The 16,400-nt window shown below is 55.8% G+C and overlaps 1 protein-coding gene across 1 annotated transcript in view; it reads left to right on the top strand.

Moving 5' to 3' along the window:
* Positions 1-16,400, top strand: part of PEPD (peptidase D) — a 110,951-nt gene that overhangs the window by 13,530 nt on the left and 81,021 nt on the right. Inside the window, exons 4-6 of the mRNA XM_027044898.2 lie at positions 5,306-5,369; positions 11,174-11,221; positions 12,837-12,898. Coding sequence (XP_026900699.2) covers positions 5,306-5,369; positions 11,174-11,221; positions 12,837-12,898 — 174 coding nt within the window. The remainder of the gene's footprint in view (positions 1-5,305; positions 5,370-11,173; positions 11,222-12,836; positions 12,899-16,400) is intronic.

Raw genomic sequence — 16,400 nt, 5'->3', positions numbered from 1 at the left:
GGCTAGGGGAGGGTGTGAGCAGGACCTCACTGGAGTTTCTGTCTGGAAATGTAGGGGAGCATCTGAGTGCATTTTCTCTTCTGTCTGCTTGCTTTTTATGTAGGGCTGACTCTTGTGTGAAATTGGGGAGTGCCTGTCCTGGAGGGTGGATGTCTTTTGGGGCAGTGGGAGGAAAGGCCTGTCTGTCCCTGCCTTAGGGACTCTACCATCCAGTGGGAAAATCTGAGCAAATCTCACTATGTTTCCCCACAGCCACCATCTGGGGAGCCACATGGCACTTGACTGGAGGGTTTAAAACCCAGGACCTGATTGGTCAGGGAACAGCTGTTAGCAGTTGGCTATTTTGAAGCATAATCTTCAATAATACAGGAATAATATTCTGTGCTTTGGTCATGGCTGACTTTCAGGACCACTGTTAAAAGTTCTCCTTCAGTCTGTCCCTGCTTTGCCAAGCCAGCTGATTGTCTGGTGCAGACACAGCTGCTTGTGCGGCCTTTGAGTATAGAAATGGGTCTGCAGTGTGGGTCTCCCAGTTGGAAAGGCTCCATGCTGGGTGGGCCGGAATGAGCAGGTTGGTCCCCAGGGGCCTTCTGGCTCCACAGCAGAGAGCTAGACCCTGGTTTCCTACAGACCTGGCTCCCCACTGTGGCCACCTGGGCAGGCCTTTCCCTTCCTCTGTTCTGGCGTGCCCCTTTCCCGGTCCCCATGTCCCCAGCCTTTGGGAGAGAAGGCTCAGTTATAGTGGGGCAGTGGTAAATGAGTTGGTTGTTTGGGGCTGGAGCTGGGGAATGGCCGGATCTGATTGCATGTGGCTATTTCCAGACACTCATAATCAATAGGGCTCAGGAGCGAGGCTGCGGGATTACCTGGCCTTTGCAATCAAAACCCACCAGCCTGAACATTTGACCTTCAGCTCCTCAGCTTCCTTTTCAGTCTCTGATGGCTTTTGAAAATCCATCTGGCAGATCCTGCAATCCACGGTCGTCCAGGGAAACAACACCCCCATCTGCGGGTCTGCCACTTCCTGCACAGAGGGCCTGTCCCGTTGTCAGGGCAGCAGACGCCGAGGGGTCTGCCTGCTGCCCGGCCTGTTCCTCAGCCCGGGCCTTTTTGGGTACAGGGGTAGGGTAGCTTCTCATTTGTTTTCATTTGGAATCTTTGCTGACAAAAGTCCGGGGCCTTTGGACGTGAGAGTGTTTCCCATCATGTCTTGTCAGAATCAGGCTTAGCTGGTGGCAGCTTTGGCTGCCGGGGTGTCTGGGGTCCTCTAAAATTGTCTCCGTAACTCAATACCGGGCAGCCTCAGCGCCCAGAGAGGGTGAGTGACTTTGGGCCTGCGGGGTCTGGGGGGCCCTACTAGAACCTTTGCAGCTTGACCGTGTTCTGCTCCTGTTGTCTCCTGGCTGAGACTGTGGCTTGGTATGGGAGGCAGTGGGCCTGGTGTGGGGTTTGCAGGGAGGAGGGTGCTTATCCTACTGAGGGCTCTGCCCAGGAGTGGTGAGGGGGAGTTTCCCCCCGGGCTCAGGGCCTCAGGGCCTGAGCCCTGCTCTTTCTGGTATGGGAGCTGATGCGCATGTGCTGTGATGTGTGTGTGGGTGCCAGGGGAGTGGTTGTGGGTGGGTGTGGTTTGGGTGTATGCGGTATGCGGTGTGTATGTGCAACGTGTGGGATGGGGTGTGCGGGGGCGTGTGGTAGGGTGTGATGTGGTATGTGTGCATATTGCGGGTTGTATATGTTGTGAATGGTTTCTCACAGCTACTGTTCCGCACCCTGTACACACACCTGGGTCAGGAGGACTGAGGCTGCCTCAGCCCACCTGGTGGCCTCACCCTGTCCCTCCCTCTGTCTTCAGGGAGGGGCACTGATGGAGGTGCAGGCCTTCCCGAGGAGGCTGAGGGAGCCCCTTTGGCTCTTACCCCAGGCAGTCCGGGGTTGGGGGAGCCTGATCTCAGGCAGCCCGAGGCCTGGCTAAGCGTTTGCCAGAACCCTTGGACACCTTTCCCGGGGCTCTGGCTCTGCTGATCACGGGCCTCCTTTTGATCACCTCCGGAGCCCTGGCTCCCCCGATGCCCAGCACCGCCTCACGGCTGTGATCCCCAGGATCAGGAACCTGCACTGCTTTGGAGAGACCTGTTCTCTGACGAGCCACTGGAATGTTGCAGTGGTTGCCGACCCACGTTGGGAGCGAGTGCCAGTGCTGTGCTGTGAGCAGGATGAGAGGCAGCAGCGTTGCGTGTAGCTGAAGGCAGACTCTGGCCGCTGAAATTGATGGTGACTGCTGTAATTTGGTCCTGTTATTTATTCATTAACCGCACACAGGTGGGCAGCTAGCTGGCAAGACCTGTGCTTGGAAATTTCATATTCTGAAGGGTTCCATTGTGTCTACACCACAGGCATTCACTTAATGTCTCCTTCCCACAGGAGGCCCTGCACGGGGCGTGGGTACTCACAGTGTCAACCCTGACCTTGAGTTCTGGGAAAGGCCACCTCTAACTCATGCTGACCCCGGCTGCTGGTGGTGAAGTCACAAACGGCTTTGAGTGGGGCGCTCTCTCTTCTCTCCTGCCAAAGCCGTCCCTTCCCTTTGAAGGGACAGTTTCTAGGGTGAGGTCAGCTTCTCTGCTGACCCACTCTCCCCTGGTCCAGTAGTTTTTTCTGGATCTGCCATGTGATGGGATCTGGCATGAGCTGCCCCGCTGGACCCCGAACCCCAGACAGGGCAGAGTGCAGGCCCTCCGTGTGGCTGCCGCCAGCCTGGCCCCCAGTGGGTCCTGTAGCTGCCCGCTGACCTCTCTTGCCTGTCCAGCGGGGCTCTTGGAGCAGCCGCTCCTTCCCTGGTCGACCCCACCAAGTCATCACGGCTGAGTCTCTGGTGGCCGGCTTGATGCGGTGGCCTGGCACACGTCTCCCTTAGGGTGACGTTTAAATTATTTTTACTATAATTAGCCTCAAAACATGAAAAACAAGTAGTATTCAAACTTAATTATCTGTGCCCTTTAGGAAAGAATGGCAGGCAAAGTGCCAGAAAAGATGCTTTTCACATTGTATCTGTGAAGTGATCGTTCCTGTTTCGAACCAGGCCTGTGGCTAGTCAGTGGTTTTGACTCTTGAGGTCCAGTGGGTGCTCAGGACTGTGTCATTCGACTTCTTTGAGGAGGGCAAGGGGCATGTGGTGGGACTGACTCCTGCCCTGCCTTCCTCCCGGATAATCAGGGTGGCGGCAGCAGGCTCTCGTGTGGGCTGGCTGGACCTGGCTGCTCCTCGGCCCCTGTGGCAAGTGGAGCGGCTTATGGCTGGTAGGCGAGGGGTGGACAGGTGAGCGCACAGCCCTGGGGCCACCCACAGGTCACAGCTACCTCGTGTTTGCCTCGCCATTACGCCTCCTCCTCCCATCTCCCCTGGTTCCGTATCGCGAAGACCTTGACCTCAGGCTGAGTGTGTGCAGATGTTCTCAGGTCTCCAGTCTAGGTCTGTGCTGAAGCCTGACCACCGAGACTCCCAGGCAGGGCAGGCAGGCAGGCACACATTCCCTGGGGTAATGGCTGAGATGCCCACCTGTAGGGAGCATCCCCTGAAAGCAGGCCCTTTGCACTTCCCAAATCTGCTGGGAGTTGGCGGTGGGTGCCTGCCACAGCTGCAAGCGATGAAGTGGCTGGGGACCAGAGGTGGACTGGGGACCTGCCGAGGATGCAGGGCATCCGTCCTGGAGCTGAGACCGAAGCTGGTGCAGTCGAGGGTGGACGTGGTGATGACACTGATGGCCCCACCCCTCCCTTCTGGCATGTGCTTTTGCGCATGGCTGAGAGTGTCACCGCTTAGTAGCCGAGGGTCAGTGAGCTGTCCGCAGTAAGCGGAGAACCGGGGCCTCCCGCATCCAGGTGCCTGTCATCTGTTCCTGCCCCGTAGCTCCTTCAGGTGGTACTGCTGGTGGTGCCAGACTTTGGCCATTTGACGTTTGAGTCCTGACTCAGGCGTGGAAGCTAATGTGACTGGGTTGTGCAAATTTAATTAACAGCAAGAGCTTGACACCCAGTGCCCACTTCAGAGAAGCCAAAAGAGAGATAAAGCAAAGAGCGTTCTGGGGCACCGAGCGGCTCGCTGCAGTGAGACTGTCATCTCTTCAGCCCTGCTCGCCGTGTGTGGCTGTGAGCTCCTTGCTGATCCCTGAGGCCCACCCATCTGCCCCCCAGGTCCATGCTCTCTGCTTCCTGGCCATGATCTGTCTGGCGCATGCTTGAGTGGAGAGGGAAGCAGTGCAGGGCTCAGGGAGGGTAGTGGGCTTCTGTTTCCCGGGCAGTGACGCTGGTCACTGATGTCTTAAAGGCACATGGAGCTTGCTCTTGGAGGTGGCCATCTCCAAGTCTGGAAGTGTGCTCCCTCCCCTGCCCCCTCTGGGCGTCCCCAGGCACACTGCCCTTGGCACCCTCACCCCCCTGTCATCTGCTCACCCTTGCGAGTCCAGGAAGCACAGTCTGAAAACCATCTGCTGTTTTCTCCCGAGGCCGCTTTCGGATCTAACACTCGATGACTAGAATACCATGTGATCACAGACAGGCTGGGGGGTATATCCCCTGTGCTGATGTGGTGCCCAGGCGTGGGATGGCGCAGGATGGCGTGTGTGCGTCAATAGACTTGGCTTGTGACACCCTCCCCTTGTGTGGCTAGTGCTCCACTTCATGTGAGTTCTGTCACCAGCAGTGACATCAACTCACCCACCTGCCGGGAGGCGGGGGGATGGGAGGGTGCTGGCTGGACCATTGACCTTGACCATGACCATGACTGGGAGCCCTCCGGGAGATGGCCCAACCTCCTCCTTCCTTTGTCTGTCTTCTCATGGCTGGTTTTTCAGAGATGATGAGTAAGCTTGAATGTTCTCATCACAATGAGTAATACTGATATTGACTTCTTTAAAATGTTAATTTTAAAACTTTCCTTTAAAGAGGCTCCATGGGGGGCAGCTCCTGGGAGGCAGCTTATTTCATGCCCCAAAGGGTATACTGGCTGGCTGCCTGGTGGGCTCTTGCTGGTGGTGGAGGGTGAAGTTTGGTCTGCTGATGCTTGCTGCGGGCGGCCAGGGTCACAGGCTCCAAGGACGAGTGGAGGTCAGCTGGGGAGGTCAGGAGAGGCAGACGGTTCAGCATTAAATCTGTGGCCCAGTGCCCCTTGCCATCCGAGTCTGTGCCTGCTCTGTGTCGGGGCGGGAATGGGCCCCGGGGCTTTATGGTCTGGGCTTGAGAGCGGGAACGCAGCCCGTGCCGAGTGTGGCCAGACCCTGACCCTGGTGTTCTTTGTGCTTCCCTTTGAGGATCCACTCCAAGGAGTACTTCAAGGAGAAGTATGCCGTGGATGACGTCCAGTATGCAGACGAGGTCAGTAGCAGCCGGCTCCTCTCTGTGCAGGTCAGGGCTTCCGTCACCCCTCCGTTCCGGCATCCCCTTCCTCTCGCTGCCATAGCCTGGCTGTGTGTTGTGGGATGCCACCGCCCGGCTGCCAGCCACCTCGGCAGTGCCCACGTTTGCAGAGAGCAGATGGGAAGTGTGTACCTCAGACCTCCCTGAAGGGGAGGTGCCTGGGCGGTGCCCTGACTCGGCAGCTGGAGGCCTCTGTACCTGGGTTGTGGCTGCTGAGCTTCCCAGTGGGAGGACAGCTCTGGGAGGTCTGATCTAAGCGCCCCTCGGGCTCAGCCCGGGCCTTCGCGTGTGGGGAGGTGCTCCCCCACAGACCATTGCCGGCTGCAGATGCTGCTGTCAGAAAAACCCCAGACTTTGAGAGACCTGTGGGTGGGGTGCAGTTGGAGGCCCCCGGATTTAATCTACTTCCCAACGTGGGTGCCCAGGGGTTTCATGTGGCCTGGGTAGGTGAATGACTGTCCTTCTGGGACTCTGCATCTGTCCCAAATCCAGACAGTCACCAGGGGCTGCCCCTGACTTTCATTGCTGATGGGGCAGGACTGGGGCAGAGGTGAGCGCACAGCCGTGCGCCCCCATGGTCTCCTTGGGGGACCAAGGCCTCCAACACTGCAGCCACTGCCAGGTACACAGGGAGGCCTGTATTACAGGCCCCGTGCCCCAAGCACGTCAGTGCCTGCTGCTCCAGGCCTACCGCCAGCCTGGCAGGATTGGCGGGATGGGGCCCTCGCATGCCAATTTCCCCAGACCAAGGTGGCACGTGGACATACATTGAGTGCTGGGGGTCATGTGGAAGCAGCAGAGGAGCCAGCCAGCCAGCTTGAGTAAATGTTCCAGGGGTGTGTGGGCATCAGAGCTTGCTGGGACCCAGGGCTGAACTCCGTAGCCAGGACACGGTCTGGTGCAGACGGTGACTGTGGCCCTCGGTGCCTGGTCAGGGGGGCCTTGGTGAAGGAGTGCGGCTTGCACCCATACGCCCAGGGCCACGGGCACCTGTTTCTGCAGCACCTTCTGCCTGGTTGGGTTGTGGAGAGAGGGTGGATTTCAATACTGAGTTTTGTCCTTGGATTTCAATACTGAGTTACTGGGGGGCAACTCATAGCATCTAAAGAGTCGGTTAATACACTTGTGACCTGTTGTATTGATTTCTTTGGGTATAGGATCTCAAATAGCCTGAACATTTACTCACGTGCTCCTAATGAGGTCATTTGCTGCTTACCTTGCATCTCTAAGTACCAGGGAGCGAGGGACCCGCTCATCCTTCGTTCCCATTTTGTTCCTGACCCTCTCCTTGGCAAGTGCATCCTTCCTGCCTCTATAAACTGCATTTTAACATTATCGTCCTTGGGGACCTTGACCTTTCCAGAAATTTGGAGGGGGCAGCCTGGGACTCACCAAGTCAGAGCATCTCTTCACTGCAGCCTCCCCCGCTGCATTCTGACATTTTTGCTTTTATGGCTGGGGGAAACTCAACTCCGTTTGTACTGTGATCTGGGGGGAGAAGAGTAGAACTGGCCTCCAAATGCAGTGAAACAGAGTCTGGAGTGGCGAGACGGGAGAGCCGGTAGTGATAGTGTAGAATTACAGCCCCAGAGAGCAGCTCACTCTGAGTCTGTATGTACAAAGCAGAATATTAAATGAGGTCTTCAGAGGAGTTCAGAGAACAGGATCTCAGGTCCAGGAGCTTTTTCTGTGTCCCATCATCGCTGCTGTCATCAGTACTCTCATCACTGTTGCCACTGTGGTTCTTACTGGACACGAGGCTCACTGTTAACAGCTCGTCAAATGCTTCACTCTGGGGTGGCACCTGCTGATTCCAGCAACATCCCTTGTGCCCTATCCCATGCAGGCCACAGCCCCTGCCCCATTGCAGAGGAAGCCAAGGCCAAGGTGAAAGGCCCTAACCGTGGGCCCTTAGCCGGGGAAGCAGCAGAGTTAGGGGGCAACCCCAGGACCTTTGGACCCCAGAGACCCTCCACTTCTGCATTTGCCCTGTCAGACAAAGGGGATGACATAGACTCCCAAGTGACTTCGATTTTCTGTGGCTCGAAATGGAGCCTGACAATATAGACTACTGGATTAAGACACCTGTGCTGGGGGGCCCTTGAGGTGCTTGGGACCTGCTCCATCATAGACGGTGACAGGAAGCCCCTTGGATCAGGAAAGGACGCCTCAGGCCACTTCTATGGTGCCGAGCCCCAACTGGCTTTGGGCAGCCTTGGTTATTTGTGACAAATCACAGATGGGAAGCAGCTCACTTGTCTTTTCTGAAAGAAGGCAGGAAGGCCCGCACCCCAGGCTGTGGCTGGTCACTTGACGTCATGTATAAAATGCAGGCGTCTGATATAGGAAACATGGCTGCCTGGTTCCTTTCATCCCCATAGACAACCTGATGTGAATTATTAGGAAGGTAGAGCAAATGGTGCCTCCCTGAGAACGGGGTGCTCAGGAGAACCTTGGCAGGTGCTTCAAGACATCTCACTCAAGTGTGGTGCAGAGGCTGGCATTCCTCATGGGAGGGCAGCTGCAGGGTGGAGGGCACGTTTCGTGCGCTTGCTCTCCTTTGTGGTGCCGGGCACATGTTGGGAGGTGCCAGCGTCACTGGCTCAGATGCAGGCCGGATGGATGAAAGAGATACCATTGTGGTGGCACAGAGACAGATGCTGCCTGCCTGTCTGCCTCGGTGTGGAGAGGCATCAGGGAATGGTGGGGTCTGAGGGCAGGGGTGTGGGGGGCCCTGTGGGGATGGCTGCTACATCTGGACTGCTGGTCCAGAGTTGCTGGAAACTTCATTTTGTCAGGAGTGGCTGCAAATCCATGTGGTTTGTGATCTTTCCTGATACTTAAATTTTTGAAACAAGTTCATGTTTTTAAATGCATTCCCAGCCACCAAGTTGCACCCCTGTTTTTGACTGCCATGGAAAAGAGTTCATTTTTAAAAGCTCAGATGCTTGCAAGGTCCAGCTCCCTAGAGCAGCGCAGGCTTTCTTACCAGCACCATTTAAGGACTGTCCTGCCCCTTTCTCTGGATCATCACCCATGAAGAGTAGCCTTCAGGCCTGGTTGGGACCCTGGACATGAAGGCGCATGAGATGTCCTCGGGAAGCCTCTGATTGTCCCCAAGGTGGGGAGGGTCCCTGTGCACAAGGCCCTGCTAAATTCTGTGTGTGCCATCTACCTCGACCTGCCAGAGAGGCCCGGCTGCCCGGGAAATCGATGCTGGCCGTGGTACGAAGCAAGTCAGGGGCATTTAATGGCACTGGTTTGTGAGAGCTGATGGGTCCCCAGTGACCACCGCTCCGTGGAAATGAGGCCCTGTGCTGTCAGAGCCGTGCCGTCCCGTGTGCTGGAGCTGCATTTTGAGCCGGCGACACACAGGCGCGTCCCGTCTCCTTCATCGCCAGGCCTGGAATCAGGGTCTGCTGATGAGAATGTACTGCTAATGGGTGTCCGTGGGGAAGGGCGGGTGGAGCTGCCGGGCTGGGGGAGGTTTTGCAACCGCAAAGGTAACCAGGGCCCCCTCAAGCAGCCGTGATCGATGAAAGACGCTGCCCTGCCAGAAGTAGCAGACGCCCAGCCTGCTCGGTGTCGGGGCTCGACCCGCCTGCGCATCAGGCGGTGCAGAGAGGACTGCTTTCTGCATTATTCCTAACCGGCACGTCCTGAGCCGTTGCCAAGAGAAAAACCGTCAGACCACACATTTGTTATGTGGCTCCCCTCTCCCAAGGACAGTAGCACATACAATCCCCAAGCGCCTGCTTGTTCTCCAGTGCTGCTGCCGTAATTGACGGAATCATTCCGTGCTGATGAATGTAGACCCTTCACATCGACGTGACAACACACCCAGGGGCCTGACATGCACAGCTCTTGTTCTTTTAATGAGTCCCCCCCCCCCGCCCCCCACTCCTCCAGGAGGGCCTGCGGGAGTGGCGGGGATTCAGCCAAGCCGTTGGTTTGTGCAGCACAGAGGTGGGCGATTCAGTGTTCAGAGCGGTTCCGAGTCAGAGGGGAGGGTCCGGGTGGGGAGGGAGCCTTGTGCACCGTGGTGGGAAGACGGTTGGTGCACATGTGGAGAGTAACCTGGCCAGTGGCATCAAAAAGCTCAACGTATATGGCGTTTCACCTAGCAGTCTCACTGGGTCTAATTTTGTTTTTAAGGAAATAAATTTTTGAAGGAATTTATGTTAAGGAAATAAACACGTGTAGAAGAATGTTCCTCAGGCATTACTTATACTGGTTAACCATGAGAAATTACTTAAGTGTCCAGTGGAGGAATGAGTAAGTAAATCGTGTGCCATATCTATTGAGAGAGGGCCATGCAGCCGTATGTTCAGCTCCGAGGCTCGCTCTTTTTTAACTGTGAACCTCCACAAATGAGCGAACCCATAGTCTTTCTCATATGTGAAATCTGGACATTTGTAGCACCAGCTTCACGGGTGGCAAAATGAGATGATGTCTGGAGGACTGGCGCAGGCCGTGATCAGGGCCTCATTGGCTGTGTACCATCCCCGGCCGTAGTGACTGGTGGGAGTCACGTGGCTGAAGAGTACTTAATCTCAGGAAATAAGTGAAGTGTGTAACTCCTTATGATCCAAATGTCATTACAGATCTCTGTTTTTATGTGCAGAGGTAAAAAAAAAAAAGTCTCTGGGGATGGGATTGTAGGTGTATTTTATCTTCTTATACTTTTCAGTATATTCCAGGTTTTCTCTGGGAGCCTTTCAGTATTAAAAAATCATGTATAGATATACATATGTCAAAACTTATCAAAATGTGCACTTTAAATATGTGCGTTATAGAGTATGTCAGTGGTAGCTCAGTAAGGCTGTTTAAGACACAAACAAATCTTCCTCACTCTCGCCCTGTGTCAGGGTGTGAAGGAGTTTGGGGGGGGGGGCTCAAATGCAGTAGGAGCTACAGTAGTCAAGATGCAGGGTAGACTGAGGAGTGGGGGCCAGGAGAGGGAGAAAGTGCTCCCACTGGGGTGGTTGGCGTTCTTGGGGTACAGATGTCATGGCTAATGCAGGGTGGTAGGTGCTTTGCTGAAGGAATGGGGCAGAAGAGGAGAGAATGAGCGAGCCTGTCTCGGGGGGCCAGAGGGCCTCGGTTCTCAGTACACACTGATGAGGTGGAGAGGAGGCGCGCCAGGCAGAGGTGAGAGCCCAGGCAAAGGCGTGGAGAGATGGGGTTGCAGGACACGCTCCTTCATGGCGTCGGGGTGCAAAGCAACCAACATGCAGGGGCAAGAGGCCTGCATGGGTCAAGGGGGAGCAGGGATGGAGAGTAGGGATGTAGGATGGGGGACAGAGGGTAGACAGGGTCTAGGAGATGAATAGGGGACAGGGAGGAAAGTGTCTGCCCTGGGGACAGGTGGCTGTTGGGATCAGTGCCTAAGAGCTCTTACGAACAGGTCTTTTAGGCGGGACTGGCAGATGGACAGAGGTGCTGGCCTCGCAGTGTGGGCAGGTCTGGCGGTTTGGAGCCTGGGATGTGTGTGGGGCCTGGAGGTAGGGCAGCATGTGGGAATGTGTGCCATGTTTGGGTTTGAATCCCTGCCAGTTGATAGCCGCGTGGCTTTCAGAAGTCCCTTGGCCTCTGTGAGCTTCGGCGTCCTCAGCGGCAGGATGGGGACAGCAACGTCACTGCCCGTTTTAACACTGTGCTCCATAAATGTGAGCCGCCATGATTAAGTAATGGTGGTGTATCATCTCCATCAAACGTCTTCACGGTTGCTCAAAAGTGGATTTTTCTTTCTGACCTTTCAGATTGCCAGTGTCCTAACATCACAAGGCCCCTCTGTGCTCCTCACTTTGGTAAGTGGCTGGTATCCAGGACCGGACACCACGAGGAAGGGTTTCGGGGAGCTGCCTGTCCCAGCAGAGGCATAGGGGAGGGTTGAGAACCTAGAGGAATGGTCATCGGTGACACAGAGCGACACCTTCTCATCCGGGGTGGCTGAACGTGTCCAGGGTCACGACCTCGATTCTCCCGTGTCCCTGGGATGTGCTGTGTTCTGGCAGAAGGCCGCTGTGACGAGATACCTACTCTAAGGGTTAAAATAAAACCCAGCCAGAGAATGTATTTGTGTCAGGCTGAGCTCCTGGAGTCCGTGGATGTAGAATATCAATGTGCTTCCACCCTGTGTCTCCTCCATTGTTAATAGGATCTTAAAGACGCACCTGTGGCATCTGCCCACGAGGGTGCTGGGCTTGTGGCATCAGATTTAGAATCGGGTACACTGAATGGCCGAGGGCCTGCCACAGCCTGAGGGTGGGGTGGGGTGCACGGCTGGCCCCTGGTACCACATGGGGTGGGGTGGGGTGGGGAGCATGGTGGGTCCTTAGTACCACGTGGGGCAGGGTGTGTGGTGGGTCCCTGGTGCCACCTGGGGCTGGCTGGGGTGCGCGATGGGCCTGTGGTGCCTTAAACAGGGCTGTGGGGGCACTGGGGCTGCGGAGTGGCTCAGAGAAGAAGCCTGCTGTCTTGCGCTTTTTTGACCTTGGGGAGTTTCAGATATGGAGAGTGTGCAACCTGTGCAACCCTTCTTCCCTCCCGAAGTGACCTTTCTCTCCCTTGTCAATCGATCCTTCTTCAGAAATGGTTCTTCTTGCTTATTTATTTATTTACTTGAGCCCTTCACATGTTCTCTTTGTTCCGCTCTGCTCTTTTGATGGCCAAGAAGGAAGATTCCGTGAGATGGTTGTGGTCAGAGACGGTCCGGTGTGTTTTCTCTGGGGGCCGTTCTTAAACATCAGCCTGCGGTTCCTGAGGGCAGAGGGTGGGTCAGAGAAGGTGTTGTCTCTGTGGGGATGGCACACTCTTCTCTGAGTCCCTTGGTCTGTCTCCTGTCCTTTCCACCTGGAGTCTCCTTACAGTTAGAGAAAGAAGAGGGATGTAGTGCAGCTTCCTCGTGTCACCGGGGAGGGCCCGTCATGCCTGAGTTGGGTCCTACCTGCATCTCGGGAGGGCTGGATCTGACAGTGCTGTTTGGACCCCGTCAGTGGGGAGCGTGTGTACACATATGTTTGTGAGGGAGATGAGGCCGGCCCGGGAGAGCAGATCGGTGGTGGAGCCTGGTCCTGTCGCCCCCATCTGTGCCTGCACAGCCTGAGCTGGTTTCGGCAAAGTGATCTGATAGAGGAGGCTCCTGTGCCCCGGGGACACTGTTTGTGTGGCCCCTTCCTCCTTTTTCAAGCTGCAGCAGAGAAAGGAACTGCCTGCCTTTGTGGGGAGGGGGAGGTTGGCTGGGAGCTACCTGACAGGCAGGAAGGGATGGATATGTTTGCCGGGCAGGGGTGGGGGCTCTAGGTTCTTCCCCAGTCCTAAGGCTGGATGGAGGAGGGGCAGGCACTCCCACGCAGGCTGTGGGGACCTGCGCCGTGGCCCCGTGTGACGAGTCTACCCTTAACGCTCCCTCTGTCTCTGCAGCGTGGTGTCAACACCGACAGCGGCAGTGTCTGCAGGGAGGCCTCCTTCGAGGGCATCAGCAGGTGAGTCCTGGGGCCCCCGGAATGGTCTCCGTCCTGCCCCCCTCACATCTCACCAGCAGGCCTTGCTCTGTCTACAAACTAGACGTAAAGTACGTGAACAGGAAGAGGCTAAGGAGTTAGTTGGGCATTTTGAGGAAATGTTTAGAAAACAATCTGCCTAAAATCACTTCAACTTCTTCTCTTTTGAGCTCCATAATGCAAGTGCAGACCTGCCTAGGCTTGGGGAGCACACACAGGCGGGGGCCTGCTCTCCCTCTGGACACCTGCTCTGAGCTCTGTGGTCTTTGCTCTTCTCAGCCCCTTCTTATTCTTGGCTGCTAACCTCTCCCAGACTGAGTCCCCTGCTGCCCCAGTCTCAGGGACCCCCTTACCTGCCCTTACTCCCCCATTTAGCTCCAGGTCGAGTCTTCAATCCCTGCTTCCCCTCCTGGGCCTCTCCGGGCAGGAAGGCAGATGTGGGGCCCAGAGAGAGCACTTTGCCCTCCTTGTCCCCTTCACGCCAAGGCCCCTGGAGAGTGCCGCCTGCTAGCTGTGCTGTGTCCCTGGGCCGGCTCGTGCCTGGCCCTGGGGCGTCTGTGGGGCCCCAGGCTGCAGCAGAGGAGCCCTTGAATGGAGGCACCTGTTCCTACAGGCTGCTGAGTGTGGACAGCTCCCAGCCTTGCTCCTGGGCCTCCATTCCTAGCTCCTCCCCCACTGGAGCCTAACTCTGCACCACTGCCACCACGTCCTGTCGTCCTTTGGTGGACTGAGGCAGTGACAGAGGAAGTGCCTTATAATTATGTATGAGCCTGAGCCACAGGGAGTTTGTGCGGCTGTGTGATATAGGGGTGATTAGGAAGGATTATGAGCTCATAAATATGTATCACTCCCCCAATGATCAGAGCAATGGGAGGGGGGCGGGTATCAGGTTTGCTTCTCATTGCTCAAATCCCTGCGTCCTCCTGGGAATTTCCTCAGAACGGCCACGCCACGCGCTCGCTCTCTGAAATGCTGGCTGTGGAGCTGCCATTTCTCCCCAGGCCCCGGAGGGGGAGGTGTGGGGCCCAGCCCACCGTGGCCTGTCCTGGGCCCAGCCTCCCCCGGTCCCCCAGCACTGTGGACGTGCCGCTGCCCTGCTCACCCATCTTGGCCAACACCAACGTGCCCGTGGTACTCCCTCCCTTCCCTCTGGGCCTCTCATCCCACTGGGGCACACTTTGAGCAGCTCCACCCTCAGGGGTTCTGTTGGGGAGGAGCCTGTGGTAGGTGCCCCCACCCCACCGCCACGGGTATGACCTTGGGCCCCAGTCTCTGCCTCCAGCTGCCCACCAGTGGCTTCTGTACAGAAAGTCATGTCTATATTCCTGGGCTCTGGGTGCAGCTCAGACCCCTGCCTCCCACCATCCTGGCTGCCAGCGCCTTGACTCTACCTCCTCCTGACTTCTGCCATTGTCCTTGAGGGCTGCTGCGGCTCAGCCACCACGTTCACCTGCCTGCCTTGTCTCCAGCTGTTTGCTGGGGCTAATAATAGCCTGTTTCCTAAGCAAGGTGAATCTTGCTATTGTCCTACTTTCCATCAGCTTCTATCATCGGTTATAATAAAGCACCTTATTCCCGGAGGTTTTGGTTTTGACCCTTTTGAACTTCTCTGAAACACCTTGCATCTTGGATTTTTGATTGACCTGCTGTGGCAGAAGTTCCGGTTTCGCTTCTTGGTTTATGCTGATGGGCCATCCCAGGCCATCTTTATCCCTTGGCCTGAGGGGAGGAAGGAGCTTGTAGTAGAATAGTGGCCTCAACATGTCCACCCAGTCCAGACCCCCTGGGCACTGGTCCAGGTGGACAGTTGGCCTGCGACCTTCTCTCCAAGTATGGCTCCTCGGGGCTGGCTGCCTCTGGGTCCGTGACCTTGGTGGGGCTGTGGGTTTGGTTCTGGGAGACCTCAGACCTGTCTCAGCCTTCTCAGATCAGGGTCAGGCCGCTTGCTACCCACGTCGGGGAATGTGTCTGATCTCCCAGTGGTGGTGATGGTAGAGAACAGGAGCAGAGGGAACAGGAAGACAAGGGTGAGGTGGGAAGGGTAGAAATGCACCGGGGCCTCCTGATGGCCTAGAGCCCCTGGGGTCACCGAGAAGTGTGTCTATTCTCTCTGGGACGACAGGAACAGGTGGGGAGAGTCTGCTGGGCTTTGTGCTGAGTTTGGGCTCTGGCGCAGGCCACGGCTCCACGTGTGGCCACACTGGTGCAGGGATAAGTCCCACAGAAGATGTGGAAGGATCAGACACCCCATGGGCTCTGGAGAGTGGGGTCGGATACTTCTTGCCGGGTCCTGGAGAGGGCATGGCCAGGACTGTTCTGTGGCTGGGGTGAGCCAGAGCTGAGGTGAAGAGGCTGGTTGTGTAGGAGTGGGGGGATGTGAGGTCTCCCCGTGGCCTCCCTCCCACAGCTGCCTGGAGAGGTTGGTTCCTGTAGCCTGGGAGCAGAGGCAGGCGTGATAAATCTTTGTTAGCATCTGAGGAGGTAGATTTTAGAGCAGATTTTCCTGAGAGAGAAAGAGAGAGACTGACCATGAAGGAGAAGATGATCTGTGGGGGCCAAGTGGCCCATGGGGGTGCCTTCTTGGCATGAAATAGTTCCCTTCAAAGTAGGCAGACTGCCCAGGAGCCCTAGGCCAGGGCAGTGAGTTACTGAGGGCTCAGTGTCATGCCATTGTCTGAGAGAGAAATATGGTCGATATTTCACATCAGCTGGTTATTCGGGACAAGCATATCTCTTATCTTCTGGCATTTACTTAAATTGCCTTGCATATTTGAAGACAATTGGTTACAAATGAATTCCATTTAAATAAGCAGTTAAATATGAAATTGCTGAATTTGGGGGTTGCTAATGTAGGAGTATTAATATTCAAAGATGTGAATTTTTAAATCCAGGAAATAGAGGGACTTTATTAAAACCTGATGATCGCAACAAAATGCCGGTCTGTGGCGTGGGGACTTGGCATTGTGGTTACTGTTAACTTGTGTATCAATGTGAGGTGTGGGCTTCTCATTATGGCCCATGGAGTCTCCATGAGGAGATAGGAACCCACCCCAGCCCCTAGCAAGGGTGGGCAGTGGGGGGCCCTTCTAGGGCCTGTTCTCTGGCAAGCCTCGCCTCCCTCCTTGGGTTAGAAACTGCAGGGAGGAGGACAGGGACAGGGACAGGGACGGTTGGGCCCATACTGCTCACCCTTTGTCACCCGTCCCTCAGGCAGAGCCCATCAGGGAATTACCCTCTGCTTCTAGGATACGCGCTCCCCACCCTCATAGGCACTGATGGGTTTGTTGTTGTTTTTACTCAGTTGATACATGCTCATCATAGAAAATGCTGACTACACAGAGGTAACACCCAAATTTCATCACCCCAAGTTAAACCCCACCAATGCTGCGGTGAATGTCTTTTGGACTCTTCTGTGTGTGTCTTGAGTGTTTTTGGTTTTTGTGGGTTTTTTTTAATTTTAATTTTTATTTTTTTTACTGTTTAT

This window comes from Acinonyx jubatus, chromosome E2, assembly GCF_027475565.1.
Source record: "Acinonyx jubatus isolate Ajub_Pintada_27869175 chromosome E2, VMU_Ajub_asm_v1.0, whole genome shotgun sequence".
NCBI lineage: Eukaryota > Metazoa > Chordata > Mammalia > Carnivora > Felidae > Acinonyx > Acinonyx jubatus.
This window is presented reverse-complemented; position numbering and strand designations above follow the sequence as displayed.